General features: G+C 37.6%; 1 protein-coding gene across 1 annotated transcript in view; it reads left to right on the forward strand.

Annotated features, from left to right (window-relative positions):
* LOC136828400 (adhesive plaque matrix protein-like) overlaps positions 1-20248 on the forward strand; it is a 42877-nt gene extending 22629 nt beyond the window's left edge. Inside the window, exon 2 of the mRNA XM_067086426.1 lies at positions 16901-20248. Within this exon, the coding sequence (XP_066942527.1) occupies positions 16901-19171 (2271 nt within the window). The 3' untranslated portion in view covers positions 19172-20248. The remainder of the gene's footprint in view (positions 1-16900) is intronic.
* Positions 20249-20497: the final 249 nt, after the last annotated feature.

A 20497-nucleotide genomic window follows, 5' to 3' on the forward strand; every position in this document is an offset into this window, starting at 1 on the left:
CTTTTACCCATGTAGCAAATAACTTCTTTCTTTTATTGTATCTTAAGTTTGGGGAATTTTTGCTCTGAGTTCAAAATGCCTTCTATCCTCTGTTCATTAGCTTGGTAAAATCCAGCCTCAAATTTCAGCACCCAAAAGGTGCCTTTGCTTATCATCCTGACGATTAGCCCAGTGCAGTTCAGGCACTCCCCTTTTGTCAGTAACTTGGCAAAACCAGTTCTTCCTGATACATGCTGTAGCCTAGTACATGGATAAATTTATCACTTTTTCACGCTTGCTGTACAGGTTCTGGCCGTTTACCCTTGTCTATTTGATTGGATATTCTGTTTTTTTTTCTGTTGAAAGGATAAAAATTAGCATTCCTTTCAAAAGCATCTTGAAAGGGCAAAGCAAAATCACCTCTTTGTCTACTGACTTCGTAAGTGTTAACTCACTCTTCCAGTCAACGATCTGATACGAAAGATAAATTTCCATTTTTTTCTAAGTCTGGGCGAATAGTCTCCTTCCATACATCAGTCTAGCACCTAGCCAAAATTTCCCTTTTCTCAGTCCGGGAGCCTATAGGTACTCTTCCCCATACGCCAGTCTAGCGCCAAGCTAAATTTTGCCTGTCTGTTAGCCTGATGAAAACACGGCCTTCCTTTCCTTGCATAAACCTGGTACAAAGTTCAAATTTCCTTCTGTCTATTATCAGGAAAACCTAACCCATATATTGCAAATCTGTTTTATAATAATTATTTTATATTATCTAATTTACCAAGACTTAAAAAAAGGTTTTTAATAAATGTGAAATTATACTTTATAAAGGTATGAATATTTTTATGTAATACTCACTGTAAATTCTTTTGTCAAGATATGTATATGTAAAATTTGTATCTAATGTATATGGCTTGTAGCTGGAATATAGGATTCAATTCAGTTCAACTGCATACTGCAAGGCTATATGAAATTAAAATATCTTTTCGTCTATTACAAAGGCAGATAACCTGGCCCTCTTCTTCTTTACATCCGTCCAGTATAATGCTAAGCTTTCCCTCTGTTTGGTAAAACGTAACTGATGTCTTTCTTACTCCAGCTTGATAAAAACACAAAACTAAATATCCTTTCTCTCCTTTAACCCGAGTGTCAGTTATTTTTCAGCATCTATCAAACAATTCCTTAAAGTATTGTATTGAAGAAGTTTGTTCATAGAGCAAAAAACTGTATCTTGCACACGCACACACACAAACATAACTAGGTCGAACCTCTTTTGAGTTATACAAAGGGAAATCACTCTGACATTTTCCTCCAATCCATGATAAATTCTCCTTGCGGCGAGTAACCAATAACCGTTACGTGACATGAGCTTTGCATAAGCTTCCAGAAGAGAGAGATAATGTTTATAAATAAACCAGATGGTAGTACGAATGTTTATAAGCAGATCCGGGTAATTAGAAACATTCCTAATTCCTCATGAGGTTTGTATATAGAAAAGTTTAGAACAAGAGTCACAAGTCTGATAAAAGCCTTTGTGAGGACGACAGACAATTGGTATGATTTAACTGTGTCTCATTAGTCTTTGCTTATTTACCTCGTGTCTCTAATGGTGCGTCCACATTGTAGTAAACATGTCACAAACACACTTCAGCAACTTATTGCACACACATCACAAACAAGTTGAGTGCAAGTTTAAGACCTATTGATAGTCCTAACCAGTGCTTTATATGATTATCCAGCATTTGCCATACACATACATACATACATACATACATACATACATACATACATACATACATACAATCATACATACATACATACATACACTCTTAGCAAGAGTAAAGCCATGATGGCAAAAATAAGCAATGGAGATGGAGCCAAGTCTCTTTGTTTAGGTGGAAGAATATAAGTTGTTGACTCGTGCAGGTTCTTAGGAGCAACTTTAAATGATGATTGCTAGACACGAGCCAGGACGGTATTGCAACAACACCTGTGTTTAGAAGAGAAGAGGAATGTTTCCAGAAGTAAGCTGGGATACGTAATGCTGTTAATTCGCCACTCCTTTATGGAAGTCACGTGTGATGGTGAATACAAATCAGGGGAAAAAGGTGGCAGCTATTGATACGAATTATTTTGAGGACGTTTGTGAGGGCTGAAAGAGTGAGAAATTCTGTTGCACAAAGATATCATAAAAAAAGGTATGTGAATGGATGAAACAGTGTTGGCTTGGTCACGTAGAGAAACTGACAGGTGATTGGTTGGTGAAAAGTGTTCATAATTCTGAAGAAGGAGAGAAAGATCGAGAAAGGCTGGCTGCTAGGATGAAGGAGGTGTTCTCAAGGAAGACATTGATATTCGGGAAGCGCGAAAATGTTTTTAAATGACAGATGAATTGTGTAGCGCGTAGAAGGAGGGGTTAACACACTTCTAATGAGCGTTTTTCAGTGTGTATTCATTCAGAATGAAGAACTTTTCACTAACATGGGTGGTACCAGAGGGAAATCAATACATTGGTTTTCTGTCACATTTATACTTTAACCACTGAATTCGTGGATGAACACCTTGTGCAGAAAGCTTCCACATTAGTATCTGCTTTATACACATGTACAGAGGACTATTCAGCAATGGTTGAATCCCCCTGTACACATGGCATCATTCACTTCTATCTCACACGAACTCCCGTGCCTCCTGGATATCAAGACCCTTTTATCCCAAAACTTTTTTTTTTACAGATGCATATCCTAGCCCTTTGTAGGCCTTCCTATCCTCCTCCTTTCTGACAGTTGTACCAACATTCAGTCGTAACTTCCAATAGTGGGGATATCAAGCTCTCACATTTTCTAATGGAGAATATAAAAATTCAGTCACCCAGGCATATATTCGACATTAATCATTGCAGCCAAACAGTTATCAGACCATTTATCATTCAGTGAGCGTTGTATAAGCGTACTGATCTCTTGTATCGGCTGATTTCATCAGCCAGTATAATTTACCATTTAATCTATTTCCACGTAACCAACCACACCCGAAATGCCATCCACTCAAACACAATCTTTTTCTCCACTTGGTTTCCTAAATAAGAAAGCTCGTTCGTTCTATGCACTGTTTTGAATTTTTGTTGTTGTTGTTGTTGTTTCCTTGTTATAGCATTATTTGAAAAAGAAAATGACTTATCAAGGAATTTTCAACTAGGGATGATTCTTTAAGAAGATGTGCCCATTTTTCACACACCGATTTTGTTAATTCTATAGAGAGCGCTCCTGTGCCGACATCGAACACCACATACAGTAAAAGAGCAATAGGCATATCAGAAAATGGTAAAAATGCAGCACATTAGTGAAAGTGAGATTAAAAGGCTGTCTAAGGTGTGTAAGGTATGTCTGCATGAGGGAAAGGTTTCTTGATAATACATTATACCTGAGAAAGTTTGTGAGGGGTTTTGATTTAGAAAGAGAGACAGTGAATGGAAGAGTCATCGGGAAATAACTGTGTTCAGTGTAGATCAAATGTTTGGTATGAATTAATTATGTGAAAAATTAAAGATTAAAGGGAAATAGTTGTATGCCCGAAAAAGCTTGTAATAGAAATGGTAAAGGTGCATTGTAGAAGATGTTCAAGATGTATGGTACAGGAGGTCCTTTGCTGAGGGTGATTAAAAGTTATCTGAAGGAACTAAAGCCTCTATTATGTAAGACAAGGCTGTGTTGTGGCCAAATACTTTTTAAAGCCTTTATTGAAATGCGATGTGAAGAGTCAGAGAAAGAGCGTTAGATGTAGATGGAAAGCTTTGAGTTAGGAAAATGGCTGATGAACGCAATACTAATTAGGGATGGTAGAGAGAAATTGCAGAAAGTAACAAAGGAGTTTAAATGTGTTTGCGAGAAAGGAAAATTGAAAGCAAATGTGGCCAAGAATAAGGCTATGAGGGTAAATGGGAACCAGGTAGATAGAACAATAAGTATTAATATGGAAGGTGGAAGAATGAAAGTGAATGACTCGTACAGATACATAAGAGCAAATGATGATAGATGAAGTGAACCACAGAATAGGTGAAGCAAGGAGGATGGCGGGAAAAGTGCAAAAGACTGGGAAAAGACTTGGAGTGTCCGTGGACGCCAAAGTTGGAATGAATGAAGGGATTGTTGAACCACCTCTCCTTTATGGTAGTAAAGTGTGGATGTTGAATATAAGTAAAAAAAAAATACTGAAGGTACAGGGATTATCTGTTTGTGCAGTATATGTGGTGTAGGAAGAAGTGAGGGGGGGGGGTGAAAATTGTGGAGGTATATAGAGGAGGAAAAAGTTAGTCTAAGTGACGAGGTGGCTCTGAATCCTGTGATTACTCAGCTGTGTGGAAAGAATGTAGGACTAAAGACTGATAAGAAATGTTTAATTTAGAAATGTCTGGAGGAGGAAGGAAAGAAAGGCTTCTGGAGAGCTGAGAAGAATGTGAGCAAGAGGTAAGCGGAAGGAAAGGGCATAGCATCCAGGAAGCCCAAGAGTGTGTGTAAGGTAGAACCTCATGCAGCAGTGTGTTTAGAGGCTTAATGGACTTCTGATAAACTTCCGGTGTAGGTGTTTAAAGTAGCTAATGCCGTCAGAGATTTCTTCTGCAAATGAGTCTCATTCACGTTTCTTCAGTTGAAGTGTGAATTTGGCAGTGAGTGGAGTGATGTTTTCCTATGGAGCCACGCTGTAAGGGGAGATGTCATATATATATATATATATATATATATATATATATATATATATATATATATATATATATATATATATATATATATATATATATATATGTGTGTGTGTGTGTGTGTGTGTGTGTGTGTGTGTAATGTATATATATTTATGTCAACTTTATCACATACACAATTGTTCTGAACATTAGTACAATTACTAACAGGACCTCATTCGATACATGACAATGGTACTGTTGGTACTAGAAAGCTTGTAACTTTTTTGAATGAATATCCCCACTAGATACCATCCAGTTTGAATGAGGTCCCGTTAGTAATGAGAGAGAGAGAGAGAGAGAGAGAGAGAGAGAGAGAGAGAGAGAGAGAGAGAGAGAGAGATTAATGAAAATTCGAATGACTGGTACGCGTGAAACCAAAATGTCCCGTCCCAGATTGCAGCAGAGAAGCAGAGCCACAGCCAAGCGAAAGGCTCCAGCAGCCAGCTACCCTCTGGTGGAAAGTGCCAGCTCGTCCTCTCAGGTCCTATCATCGTCTTCATTAATATCAGATGTCACGTCAACCTGTCACTCCAATCTGGTGTGCCTGGGAAGAAGCACTAACCGTGTACACGAAAAGGCTTTGAGGGAGGGGGGAAGAGGCTGGGGATGCCCATAGGATGAGTGGGAGAGCTGTAGCAAGGGCAAGCAGGTCACCAAGCCTGTTTGGACACGCCAAAGTACTCGTAGATACTTCTGGGAGGATCTGGTTAGGCATCGCGTAGGCTCATGTCTGGTTTCTGTCTTTTTCTTGTTTTTTTTTTTTTTTATGATGTTCCGTGTGTCATCTTTCGCTGAATCTGATGTTTATTTAGTTATTCGTTGTTTCAACAGACTTTCAGTTTCAGCACTTTCACGTCATTTTATAGTATTATATCATTCAAGCGGCCAGCCTTGGTTTTATTGGTTTTACTACCTGCAAGAAGCTTAATATTTTGGAAGGTATGGCTTAATATTTTGGAAGGTATGGCTTCCAAAAACGATAGCAGGTTTATTCCAATGAGAAAAACATTGAAATTTCATTGTTCAGATTAGCCTCAGTAAGTGGTAGAAATGATGATTACCTACTCTGCGAATGAGAAAAAATTAGATCACAAATGATGAAATATGGAAAGATACAGAAAAATGGTCTTGAATCATGTTGATACAGATGGGTTTATATCATATCCAACGCTTTTCGATTAGAAGGAACCACCAATGGACTGAAGGGAACTTGGAATAACAAAGCAAATTTAAGGCAAAAGCCAAATTCATAATGTATGAAAACTAAGTGATATGTGCTGTTGTGACATTCGCGATAACAGATTAATTGAGAAGTTTCCTTATTACACTGGCACTTCCTCTTTGAATGAATTTTGCTCTATACATATATACCTACATACATACATACATACATACATACATACATACATACATACATATATAAGTTTCTCATTGGGCGGGTGGGTTCTGTTCTCAGCTAGCGCTCTGCTGGGCCCGCGTTCGAATCTCTGACCGGCCAGTGAAGAATAAGAGGAATTTATTTCTGGTGATAGAAATTCATTTCTCGCTATAATGTGGTTCGGATTCCACAATAAGCCGTAGGTCCCATTGCTAGGTAACCAACTGGTTCTTAGCCACGTAAAATAAATCTAATCCTTCGGGCCAGCCCTAGGAGAGCTGTTAATCAGCTCAGTGGTCTGGTTAAACTAAGGTATACTTAACTTAACATATATATATATATATATATATATATATATATATATATATATATATATATATATATATATATATATATATATATATATATATATATATATATATATATATATACATATATATATATATATATATATATATATATATATATATATATATATATATATATATATATATATATATATATATATACACTTATACACACACACACACACACACACATATATATATATATACAACACACACACATATTTTGAGTTTGTACAGTTTTTGAAAAAGCTAGTGGAAGCATAGGATAGATTTATCTAGATTTTACCTTATTTCGTAGTCTTCTAAAATGGCTTCTTTAATCTTTGGATACTGTAGAGAAAAAAATCTGCAATAAAACACTTTATCGCTGAACACAGAAGTGTTCCGAAAGCAAAAACTTATATCGTCAACAGCAAATTGAAATACACCTCTTATTGTTGCTGCTAAGCTTAATATGGGCCTTATGCCAACGGGAGAGGTGTCTCATATACAAATGCCTTTCTGACCCGAACATTGGTGACAGCCATAATTAAGGTGACATTTATATACTTATGCTTGGTATTGTTACTGGCTTAATGGCGTATCGGGTTTATCGTTAATGCAGTCTGAGTGAGGAAGATTTTTCTCCCTATTGACCAGAAATTCTTTATCTCGAAGTGAACTTTTAGTTGTATCCCCAAACAGAAAATCATTCTAGTCTAGGTTAACTAGCAATAAGTAACCCCAAGCAAGGCAAAACAAACATTTAAAGCACATCAGGAACCAACAGAAAATCATTCTTGTCTAGGTTAACTGGCTAGCAATAAGTAACCCCCAAGCAAAGCAAAACAAACATTTAAAGCATAGACATCAGTAACCAACAGAAAATCACTCTTGTCTAGGTTGACTGGCTAGCAATAAATAACTTTAGAAAAGCAGAACAAACATTTTAAGCATAGCCATCAGTAAATTGTAAAATTCCACACACACACACACACGCGCGCGCACGCGCGCACACATAAACGCACATCAAATCCCCACATGCATTACTTCACGGAAGGGTCTCAGTACTATAGACACCGTCTGAAACGTCTAAATATAGAAACGTCCCGTCAGGAGGCACTTGTTGCTGGTCAACCGAATTTGCCCGGCAACATTCCATGGCTCTCCCATCACGTGAACTAGGTACTTGTTCGACGGGTTTGATTCTAGACTTACCCATGCACACTGAATTCTTACTATTTTGTACGAGTTCTTTCTGGTTTTTGCTTTTTTAAGTCTTTCCTGTGGTTCTTCTTTGGGTGAACACCATAACGGCAGTAGCTTGAAGTCAGTAGAATATTTCTGAACGGTTGTAACAGAACTAGCTGTTTTGACAGGAGACACCAATGGCATCTATTGGTTGGAATGACGAGAAGAACTAATCCAGGTACACAACAGCCATTACTCAGACAAAAGGCACTGTTGAATTGCTGATTTGGGAGTTGCAAACGCACAAAGTAACAATAGCGGGGAAAAATGCAAGATCTATAGGAAGGTCGCCATTTTTACGAATTTCCCTGGGGTTATGTGATTTCTAGATATTTTTACAGGCCGGCAACGGAAACTTTATTTAACTGGCCTTGGAGTTCTGACTGACGTAAAGGGAAATCGTAAAAAACAAAGAACAAGGGATGATTTTAGGAGCTGAAGGCTCTACTTCATAAGGAAATGTTACGCAAACACTTGAGATAAATTAAGGAATTATATTTACAAAAGAAAAGCATTAGAAGGGAAAATGGGATTGCTCAACCTCCGTCAAATAAGGCAAACTGGAAATGCTATGCATTCAACACCTCTACAGACAACAAAGCGTTGGGAGAATTGTATGAACAAACCAGATAGCGCCAGTAACAAGAGATCTCATGGTAATTAAAAGCAAGAGGGAGGGAGGAAGGAGAGGAAGAGGAGAGGGGGTGAGGTGTTCTCTTCCAGTCTGGGCAGCAGACAGATATCCAGTTTCCACGCTCTCCCACGGTGGCTATGTACAGGTCCGGAATCGATAGGAAAACACTACAGAGAGAGCAGCTGTTAGGGTACGACTGGTACCCGATCCTCAAAGCAATTACACTCGCTTAAGAAAATAGAATTATTATCTTATGTTTATCGTCGCTGGAAGTTGCCTGGTCGCACGGTGGGCCAAAGACCCGTGTGGCTTGTGGAATCGTACTGAATTTCTTGGGTTAGGTTTACTTGGAGGTGGGCTAAGACTAAACACCAGAGCTTGAGAAAAATCAAAATAGGTGTTACTAAGACGAGTTCATTTTGCCAATTAACGAGCAATACAGAGAAATGTTACAAGGGAGAGAGGAGAAGGGGTCAGAGGTTAGGCATATCCTTGCATGTAACAGATGGAAAGAATAACTAATTGGAGACTCAGAAATGGTATGAGAAACAGGCCAACAAATGCTTATATAGAAAGAGGAAATTAGGCAGTAGGCTCTTATAAACTTTCTTTCTTGAAGAGACCTAAATTTTCCCTTCTTGCTATTTCTTGCTACCATTAAATCTTGTTTAATGTTTTTATTTTTTGGAGCTGACAATAAATATCCAAAATTGATATCATTGTAACCAATAGTTGTTGCTCAACATGAGCGTCCGCCAATCATGATGAGCTTTAATGATATTGGTTGTGGTTATTTATAGTCAACTCTAAGCTCTAACAAGCAGACTGTAGGTAAGGGAAAGAAGCTTCAAGTTCAAACAGCCCACAAATGAAAAACAAAAAGGGCTGAAACTTTTGCAATAGATTGGATGCATCTAGAGTGGCCTGGAAAATGTCAACGATGGTTTTTGCTTTCAGCAGGCACTCAAAACGCTGCACATGTCCCTCATCTCCATCTCTTTTTCTTGTCTTCTTCCGGCCAGGGCTTCAAAAAGATTCCTAAAAACCTTCAAGATGTCTCTACCAAACTCCTCAAGGCAATATGCTTATTTAAAGAGTCAAGGAGCAATATGTTCATACCTGACCATGTGAGCTCGGAAGAGCAGAAATTAAATACATACAGTGTTGTGTGGTGTCCACTTATAGCATGAAAACACCAGCCCCAGCTAACAAGAAGGGCGACTGAAGATCTAATTAATCCTCTCCTTATCAGAGGTATATAATACACGGAGTCATCAACACACATACGCAATTCTCAAGGTTCAGGTGTTGGAACACTAAAATCACTAGCATGAATGGTATCAATTCCCGGACAAAGTTGTACACAAGTTGACATAAGTTATGAATTAGGAACTTGAGAGTTAGCCACTCTTTATGTATGTATATATATGTATATACATATATACAGTATATGTATATACATATATATATATACATATACATAAGGAGTGGCTAACTCTCAAGTTCCTAATTCATAACAGTATGTATATATATATGTATATACACATATATATGTATACACACACACACACACATATATATATATATTTATAAACGTATATATACTGCGACCCACAGAGGTCGATTGATAACTAGATACTCAATTCAGTTCGCTAGCTGTCTATGCTTTCCACAGAGCTACGAGGCCAGAGATGGAGATAGAGAGACTGAGAGATATTACTGATCATATACAGTATACTTATATTCAGCCTTTGATGGAAAATGACTGGTAAAATCCGAAGAAAACCAGTGAACAAAAAATTTCAAATAACCGCAAATTATGGTTTCCTTAAACACGCAACACACACACACACGCGCGCAGAGAGAGAGAGAGAGAGAGAGAGAGAGAGAGAGAGAGAGAGAGAGAGAGAGAGAGAGAGAGAGAGAGAGAGCGTTTTAAAAAAAGCTACTGGACACAAGAGAAAAAGTCTTCCCAAATATCCGGGTACATAGAAGGGCGAGACTGTGGCTAGATTGGAGAGCGAGTATTTGAACTAAGTGTGGGAGTGTGGGTGGGTGGGTGGGAGGGAGGACGGTGAAGATATTTCAGTGGCAGGGGGTGTGAGGACATTTCGTTGTGGGGAGGTGGGGTGGGGGGGGGAACAAGGGGTGAGATTCTCGCCAGAAAAAAAAAAAATCTGACATGAGAAAGTTACCTCGACTTCACCCACGAAACCGCAAATAAAACTTCCGTGTTGTAGAATAATATTTCCTTCAGTTTCTCTCTTCTTCCCTTTAAGGCACTGACTGACATTGTGCTATAATTGCAACGTACACGCGCATGCGCATCTCTACTTCAGATCTGAAAAAAGGAAGCGATCGTATAGATTTTATTTGTTTACAAGTCGAAGAATAAACTTTGTTCTTGCATACGTTGATTTGTAGAGCGATGCCTGGTCCGGTTACTTCATAAATTGGTAGTTTTGAGGGTGGAAGCTAAAGTAGTATATTCATTAAGTTTTCAGGATGAACATTACGTCTTCATTCTGTACAGTACATGTATAAAGATATATATATATATATATATATATATATATATATATATATATATATATATATATATATATATATATATATATAAATATTATATTTTATATATACATACATTCATATATATATATATATATTATACTATATATATTTATATATATATAATATATATATATATATATGTATATATATATATATATATATATATATATATATATATATATATATGTGTGTGTGTGTGTGTGTGTGTGTGTGTAAGTGGAGAAACTATAAGACAATCTTTTCCTTAGGTGCTAGGTCCAACTCGTGCCAAGGACCCCACTCCCCTAGTATATACGATAAACCTAATGCCAGTAGCAATGGACAGCAGTACAAGTATTAGTTTATAATTCGCAAAAAGTATAATTGACCTGGGCATGGAACACCTTTCCAGAATGTCCCCTAATATTTTCAAGGACTAGGAACACCTTATATCAGTGCTACATGCCATGGCAAAATACCTCAAAGTCAAAGAATTACAGTGTTTTTATGTTGACTGGAGACAAAGGTGGCCATTGATTTATGAAATTTAGGCTGCCAAGCCAATCACTGGAACACTTTCGGCCATTCATCGATTAAAACAATAAAAAAAAAAAAGAGTTGTAGTGGTTGGACAGCCAGATAAAGAGATTTTCAGAAAATAAAAGAGATGAAGTACGAGGACATTAAGGTTGAACTGGGAGAAACCCACACAGTTGCACTTAGTACCAGTTGTTAGAGAGATTGGACAGCAAAATTGACGAGAGGAAATGGGAATTTAATTTGACTGAAGCCTAAAAAGTGGTTGCAGCTACGGGCTGAAGGGACCATGCAAACACCCTTTAGCAATGCCTGCAGTGCACCACACTATGTGCACTGACGGCACCAACGCCTTACGGGGATTGGGTGTTAATGATTCTGCTGATTGGCTAGGAGAAATTTCAGTTTGTTAAAAAAGAATAGAGAAAATCTAGCCATCATTCAAGTATCCTCCAACCTCCAATTACGGAGTTGTATTTCAAAAATGACTTTTTTGTGTGAATTTCAATTCTGGTTGTGCAAATATCTCATAAGTCTAAAGAAAAATATATAACTCTATTTATTCCTTCATGCATGTAAGGCTGTTCTGTGATGCATGGTAATCATTTGATCTGAGATAAACTCGGAAATAAGCGGATAAACTTGGGTGACAGTATGACGCTCTTGAAGAGGTCAGATTAGGTCACTAATGGCCAGTAAAAAGTTCCAGCAAACTGTCAGCAAAATGTTGCTTGAATCTGGGAAACCTGTTTCAGTGACCTAAAATGTTTAAGAACGTCACACGTTGCCTAATTTTTCATATTGCCCGTAACACGTACATACGCACTCACACCCACACGCACATATGCGTGTGCGTATTTATCTATTCACTTATCTAAAGAAACAAACTTATCAAAAGCAGATAATTAAATGTAAATAAATACCATAGCAGATAACCCATGATGTTGCAAATACAAAAACAAACATGCGACGTATAATCCTGAAAATACCGCTCTGCATATCAATTGAAACAGCATGTCAATCCGTTTTCAGATTCCCATCAAGCACTAACAAATGAAGCAATTATCTTCAGTTTTATGTTCTAAACAAATAATATTTTAAAAATCTCACGTGACATATGGCAAAAATACCATTTCTATTAATTTTATCTCCAATATGATTTTATGAGTGTGCGTGTGTGTGTGTGTGTGGGTGTGTGAATGTGTGAATTTCTGACTTGCTATTGAAGTGAATAAGACGGCGCTGAGAGGAAGGCTTTCGTGGGACAAAGAAAAGGTATAATAGTACTGGAGCAGTTTTTCGTTCTATTTTTGTTCCATTAACTTTCTTTGAATCTTTTCCTGGAAGTGGAATTGTGGATTTCTTTGAGGTTCTTTTAGAATGCCACCTAGAATCTATGGTGGCTACTGTTCCGGCACTGTTTATATTACTGTCTCTTGTTTGTTTTGCTATAAATCTGTGAACACAAAAGTGTCAGAGTTTGTGTTATTCCTTCTTCCGTGTCTAATGGAAGGCTTATTATTATTATTATTATTATTATTATTATTATTATTATTATTATTCAGGCAGATGGCCCCCTTTCAAGCATGTAGTATTCAAGGTGATAGCTTTATCAACTGCATTCAATTTATGTAGAGTTTTCGCTATCTTTCTGATAACTGAGTTTTCAGTTATCAGCGAGATATTGGCAGAATGCAGTAACCCAGAAAAATCAGTTATCAGAAAAAGAAAACTCTACATGAATTAAATGCAGCTGATGCATCTATCACCTTCAATATTATTATTATTATTATTATTATTATTATTATTATTATTATTATTATTATTATCATCTTCGGATTAACTTATCATCATTGCATCTTCGGAGTTAACATAACACACAAACACACACACAGCCCAAACACACACACACACCTTTCAATGAAAGACAAAACATCACACAAACGAACTTAAATTTGGACTCTGTTGACCTAAAAAATGAATGAGGTATTTGAGATTGTGGTGAGTAGCTTTCAGGTGGACAGGGGCATGGGGTAGCAACCTCATCCCACAAAGACTTGTTGAGAAGTCTTTGGAGCCACACCCATATATACATACATACATATACATACATGCACATGTATATATATGTAAAATATATATATATATATATATATATATATATATATATATATATATATATATATATATATATATATATATATATATATATATATATATATATATATATGTGTGTATATATACATACAAGAAGTGTCGCCTCTCTTGTATTATTTTGTAATTAGATCGTTGATTTCATGACCTAATATGTCGTGGCTTGACCAGCCACAGTCACCTAACTATCGGCTACACAATTAATTGAAACACATTTCTGTTATGTCTGGAATCGAGACTCAGTCTCTCTCGCTGGTGATATGGAGTATCACGACCACTTGGTACTTCCTGCAAATATAAAATTTCGTCCACCGGTTCAGTCGTTTGGTCCCTTATTCAATTTTTTATTTATTAAGCTATTTATAATTTTTTTCGTGAACATATGCACTAGGCAGCGTTGCAAAGTCTAATTTTATGCAGATCATCTTCTGTAAAAGAAGAATTATTTTGTAAATCTCTTGGTCTTGACAGGACGGTCTGTCAGATCAGATCAGTGAGATAAGCTTGGTTCTCCTCTCTCTGTCTCTGTCTCTGTCTCTGTCTGTCTGTCTGTCTGTCTGTCTGTCTGTCTCACACATGGTTATAATGTGGGGTGCCACGTCGTACCTCTTCTGGCAGATTTTGTTACAAGAAATATTTATATTATTATTCTTATCATTAGTCCTAATGAGCATAAATTTTCCAAACAAGCTTTCACGGATTATAATGACCTTACGTGAATAAAAGAAAAATAAAACCAACCAAATAGATAAATGCTGAATGTATGCCAGTAACAACCAGTAACAATTATTAAACAGTCCTCTACTTAAGGGAAAAACAGTATGCATGGGAACGCAAACTAGATTATAAGAGTTTGTGGTATAGCTTGACACGAGCATTGTGTGGCATCAATAGATACTTCAGAAGGTGTAATTGTCGTCACACCGGCCGAAGCCTGAAAACTTACGCCTATGAGGTTCCAAAGTACCCAATTATGACATACAATTATAGCTTTTAGGTACACTGCGAAATTTAGATATGTTGTATGTGGTGGATTTTATACTAACTACCCTCGCCTAACCTCCGAGGAGACCACGACCTCTTCTTCTTCTTCTTCTTCTTCTTCTAAGTTCCTTCCTTTCGAGTCTCCGGCCGGCTAATCAAGAATTAGAGGAATTTATTTCTTGATAGAAATTCATTTCTCGCTATAATATGGTTCGGATTCCACAATAAGATCTCCCGTTGCTTAACCAACTGGTTCTTCAACGTAAAATAAGTCTGATCCTTCAGGCCAGCCCTAGGAGAGCTGTTAATCAGCTCAGTGGTCTGGTAAAACTAAGCCTACATTTTTTTTCTTCTTCTTCAGTGGGGCCGATGTTTTTAATGAGCCTTTTCAGGAGTTTCTACGCCCACCCATTTTATGGTAACAAAGAGAGCAGGTGGGACTGAGAATGCTGACCACAATGCAAAAATTGGAGAAGCAAATCCACAGTTACGTACGTGTACAAATATATATAAAAATAAAGCTAAACAGAGACCTTTCGAGAATCTGTGGGATTCCCCTGAAAAGCTGAAAAGGGGAATCACACAGATTCTCGAATGCCCTCTGTTTAGCGTTATTTTAAATATAATTGTACACATTCATCATTGTGGATTTGTTTCTCCATGCTACAATGGCTATCTTTTTAAGAACTACTGAAAGAACTTCATCATTCACTTCGGCTTTTGACTCCTGTGTCGTGCCATTCCCACATCTTACACTTGCAACACTTCCAAAGAAACGGGGGTATTAACTAGTAATTAAGTTTTTCTTTATGTCTTCTCAATAACTAAGCGTGTCGTGACTATGTCGCAATCTTCTTAAGCCTTGGAGAAAGAAAGGGAAACGGGAAAAACATTCTGAAATATTTCTTACAAAAAACTTCTTACACTTTTTACTGCTGCTTTATGTATTAAAAAACCTTCCTCCTTTGAAATCATACCCATTTAAGTAAAGACAGAAAAGTGACCTAAATTCAAACGCTGTTAAGTTAATCAGCGGGGAAAATTATAATTCGTATCCCAGATATTGACCATTAACTAATATCTCACCAAACTGAGTTTTCTTGCAGGCTTCCTGCTAAAAATAATAATTAACTTGCCACAGTCTTTTTTTTTATGAAATAATTGATAAATGAATTCATCCATCAAAGTTCTGATGCGAGAGGGGGAGGGGGAATGCCCTCTCCCCCTTCCCCATCCCCCTCCCGAAAGCAGTGCCCCGTTATAGACACTAATGTCTTGTTTTTGTTTTACTTTATAGGAACGAATTTTTGCTTGGTTATATGACTTTAATTTTACAGGAATTATAGTACTATATTATTATTATTATTATTATTATTATTGCTGTTGTTGAAGGAAATAGCTACATCAGCATTTAATTCATATAGAGTTTTCTAATACACACACAAACAAAGCCACTCCAACATCTTCTAAAAACATAACAGACGCCTTACACGTCTCGAACTGTCGGCCTAAACCGCTCACGTCTCTTCGCTGCTGGGAGAAAGTTGAGCTGGGGATTTGGCACGATACATATACACATGTGCTACCGGGGTCTAAGCGATGTCAGGCAGGGCAGTCGATCGAGGCTACGGCCTACCCCAACGCCAAATCAAAAGTCCTTCAAAAGAAGGTATCGTGCTTACCCCATATGAAAAATGGGAAAAAAGCACGTTAAACGAAGAAGAAGAAGAGTTTTCTCTATGCTTTGATAACTGATTTTTCAGGGTTACCGCATTCTGCCAGCAATTCGCCGATGTTTGTCATTCTTGGAGAGGGTAGTTTTATTCCGGTTACAGTGTCGCTCTGCAACTGATTTGGTGTATTCGTTCGAAAAACTACCCAAGTTTGCAACTGCTCTCCCCTCTAAGAATGGCAAACATTGCGAGTTACTGGAAGAATGCGGTAACCCTGAAAAATCAGTTATCAGGAAGATAGAGAAAACTCTACATGAATTAAATGCAGCTGATGCAGATGTCACCTTTGGAGGAGTTTATACTTATTATTTTGATCTAAAAGGCAACTGGAACAGGATGACTAGATAATTTTACAGATGGGGTCCGTGTCTTTAGTTCTCGGTATTTTAATAATTAACGTTCCTTATATGCAATTCATCTTTGTCTCAGACATAATTACAACTTACTTTAATTCTAAGTGGCTTATGCCGAGGCTTCAAACACTTGAAGAGTCATTTGAAAGGTATCAGTTGAAGCATAATCATATTTCATTCTAGTGAGTAAAGACAACGTAATTTGAACTGTTGAAATAAGCTGGTAGATTAAGCAGAGGACCATTCATTAAATTTTTGGCATAACAAACTTTGCCTTTTTATTTTCTTTCAGATATCTATGCTGGTCGTGCTGATGCTATTGGCAGAGCTATGCCTTTCACAAGAGGTGCCGGGAATTGCCTACATGGACATCCTTCGAACAGCGCCCAGGAAACGCGTGGAAGGTGCCGCCCCTGACCCAGATTTGCCTATCGCACCACTTGAGCCAGGAGGAAACAGGCGGTATGATGTTATGCTCGACTATGAAGACGATTATTTCGAATACGTAGACACTGACAATGAAGAAGATGCTGTTGTGACTACCCTGGAGCGACCTCAGAAACCAGAAGCTGTCTTGAGCACTGACATCACTGACTATGTTTTAGTGTCTATAGACACTTCTGAAGAAAACGACCCAATTGACCTACCTGCTTTGGAGATTGTTAAAGATGCAGAGCTTTTGGCAGTGGACCCATTCGTTTCAAGAACATCTGTAGAAAAGGTTCCTAGGTCAAGGGATGGAAAAGAACAGCATATTCAGAGAAAACAGTCCAAGAAATCTGCATTAAATTCTCAACCTTATGCTGACGAATTTCTCCCTGAAAGATCAGAAGACGGGTATGAACCTATAGTTGTCTATTCATCTGCTGATGATCCGGGTTATTCTTATTCAGAAGATTATCCTAACAGTCCCCTGTCTGAAGATTATTATACCAATGCCTATGAAAGAGATGATGTCATAAGTTCCATATCACTTGAAGGAAATTTCTCCGCTGAAAACACATCAAGCCAATATGATAGCTTGGATTACCTTTCAGCATCGTCTCAGCTTTATCCCTCTTACGTCCCTTACAACTATCCACGAGACAGTTATGCCTACAAAGAATCCACAAGGGGAAACCACAAACCAACTTATAGCCCCATGCTACACGATGAAAGCCCTGGGTTCTCGGTTCCTTATTCAGGGGAAAACTCAGCCACAACGTCCGTCACCACAGACACTGGCTCCTCAACATACAGCACAGTTTTGTCAAGACGATCCAACATACCAAATAATAAACTCCCTCGCTCACGAACTGATAGACAAAGTCGTGATGAAATAATGTATTATACAGGACTTCAGCGAGAAATAGAAAAATCTTCTTTGCTCATCGATGCAATCAAAGATGTCAGAAGTAGAGAGGGAAGACATATAACCTACAAGAACAGAGAAGTCACCACTACAGTAACACCAGTGCCAGACCTTAGATCGATAAGAAGTGCTCTAGGACCACATCCACTTTACAGGAACTTGCCTGGTAAGTCAGGCCCTCCAAGAATCAGGGACAAGCAGTACGTTTATAGAGAATATGAGAATGAAAAAGACGAATATGAAAACATGTATCTTCCAGCAAGAGCGAAGTCCTTGGAGCTAAGTGAAATAGATGAGGTTAGGGAGTACTTCAACACTCTTGTACCAAAAGCATCATATAGGCCTAAAGATTTCCCAACCTATCCCTCTTATCCTGGCCAAAGAATATACTTGCCACCCATAACTACATACAAACCCTCGGAGATCCCAAAATACAAGAACTGGAGACCACTGTCTCTCACTTCAAAGTTGAAAACGAAATCACCACCAGAGATATTGACTGAACACAGAAACAATCCCAAGTACTCTAATAAATTGTCTACCAGCATGTTCAAACCCTCTAAACCTATACCATCCCAACATTCACCACTACCAGTTACAATTCCATACACATCTAAACCTCGTGTTTCTTCACCTTCTAAACACTATCCTCCAGAAGACTCATACCAGCCTAAAAGTACTCCCAGGTACTACACACCAACAAAATCACCAGCCCACAGACACACTGACTCAAAGACCTACAAGAAGAAAACAAAATACGTGACAACTTCACTTGAAGAGACGACATCAACCCCACATCACGATACGTCAAAACCACAATACAGCACATCAGGATCCCAGTACAGCACTTCACGACCACAGTACAGTACACCAAGACCCTATCATAGCACTGTAAGACAATATTTTAGTACCCCAAGACCGCATTACACCAGCAGTAGAACGGAGCCCGAGCCTCCCCCTTTCTATCCTTCAAAGTCTTACACAAGACAGAATTCCAGGCAGCCCTCGGAGCATCTGTACACAGAGGCCGGAGGTCCGCCGAGACGACCAACTCTGGAACCGACCAGGAGACAGAGGCGAGGGCCGGAGATGGAACTGAGCATCGACTCCAAAGCGAAATTTCCCAAGTTTGGTTATAACATTGATCGCTACTTCGATGATTTCCCTGCCTTTGGGTTCTTTGATTACGAGCCTTCGAGGGAAGTCTATTGAAACGCTTCTGTTATGGATATCAAATATAAATCCTACTAAGAGTAACTGTAAGTAACTACTTACAGTCGGTTTGTTCATTATCTTTAGATCATCCCATCCCATTATCTTTTTTGGTGAGGTGTATTTATCAACACCCATTACATTCATATCAGTCATCTGTGTTCTCACATTGCCGGTGAGTTTAATTTAACATTAACTTATTTGACTAAATTTTCATTATCTGTTTTTGAATTCCTTTACGCACACGTAATTTTCCTTATTCTTTCATGGCTTGGCTCTCGGATAAATGATGTGAAATATCACATTTTAGTAATGAAATGACATTTGGAAGGAAACCTATCTGATTAAAGAAAAAGTTATCAATTTATTAAATTTAATTTTCTCAGTTTTTTTTTTTAAAATCATGATTTAAGGATCTAATCCTCCAACTAGATTTAGTATTAAGACATTAAATTTTCTGCCCAAAAGAGTTCACATTTGGATTTGAATTTCATGTGCAGTAATTGGAATTTCAAGGAAAGTGCTTCTGGAACACGAAAGCAATACAGAAAATAATCTGAAAAAATTTCTTAGTGAAATTCAGTCGACCAAGGATGGCCTTTCTTTTGAGGACTTCAATTACCAAATTAAATTAATTAACTGTATTGTTTAGTGTCCCACTTACTGGTAGCGTTAACGATAAAGCGACAACGTGAGAAAAAGAAGCGAAACAACACTAACCCAGACTGCAGTGGTTCATATTTCATTCGCGTCTCGAAAGGATTCTTCCGTTAGACTGAGTACAGTCTCGAATTACTACTCTTCGTTCACAGGCTTCCGAAGACGGGATTGATCCCCCGAAGGCCCTCGAAATCGGGGATGGACTGAAATCATCAGGATTAAGCTCCATTTGGTGCAGTGGATAACTAACTGCGAGTTTTGGCTCCTTCTGAATTGACTTTAATCGTGGGAACACCTAACCTTAGGAACGCATTTCCTGGTGAATGCAACTTTAGCTTAGCAGGAGAGGGCTTGCGACAAGAATTCTGCCCTACTCATGTGTGCCTGCGCGCGCGTGTGTCAATGTGAATGCATGTCCATATATATATATGTATACATATATATATACATATATATTATCTATTATATTTATGTACTTATATATATATATATATATATATATATATATATATATATATATATATATATGTATATATTTATATTTATCTATTTATATTTATATATATTATATATATATATATATATATATATATATATATATATATATATATATATATATATATAAATATATATATATATATATATATATATATATATATATATATA

This window comes from Macrobrachium rosenbergii, chromosome 42, assembly GCF_040412425.1.
Source record: "Macrobrachium rosenbergii isolate ZJJX-2024 chromosome 42, ASM4041242v1, whole genome shotgun sequence".
Lineage (NCBI taxonomy): Eukaryota > Metazoa > Arthropoda > Malacostraca > Decapoda > Palaemonidae > Macrobrachium > Macrobrachium rosenbergii.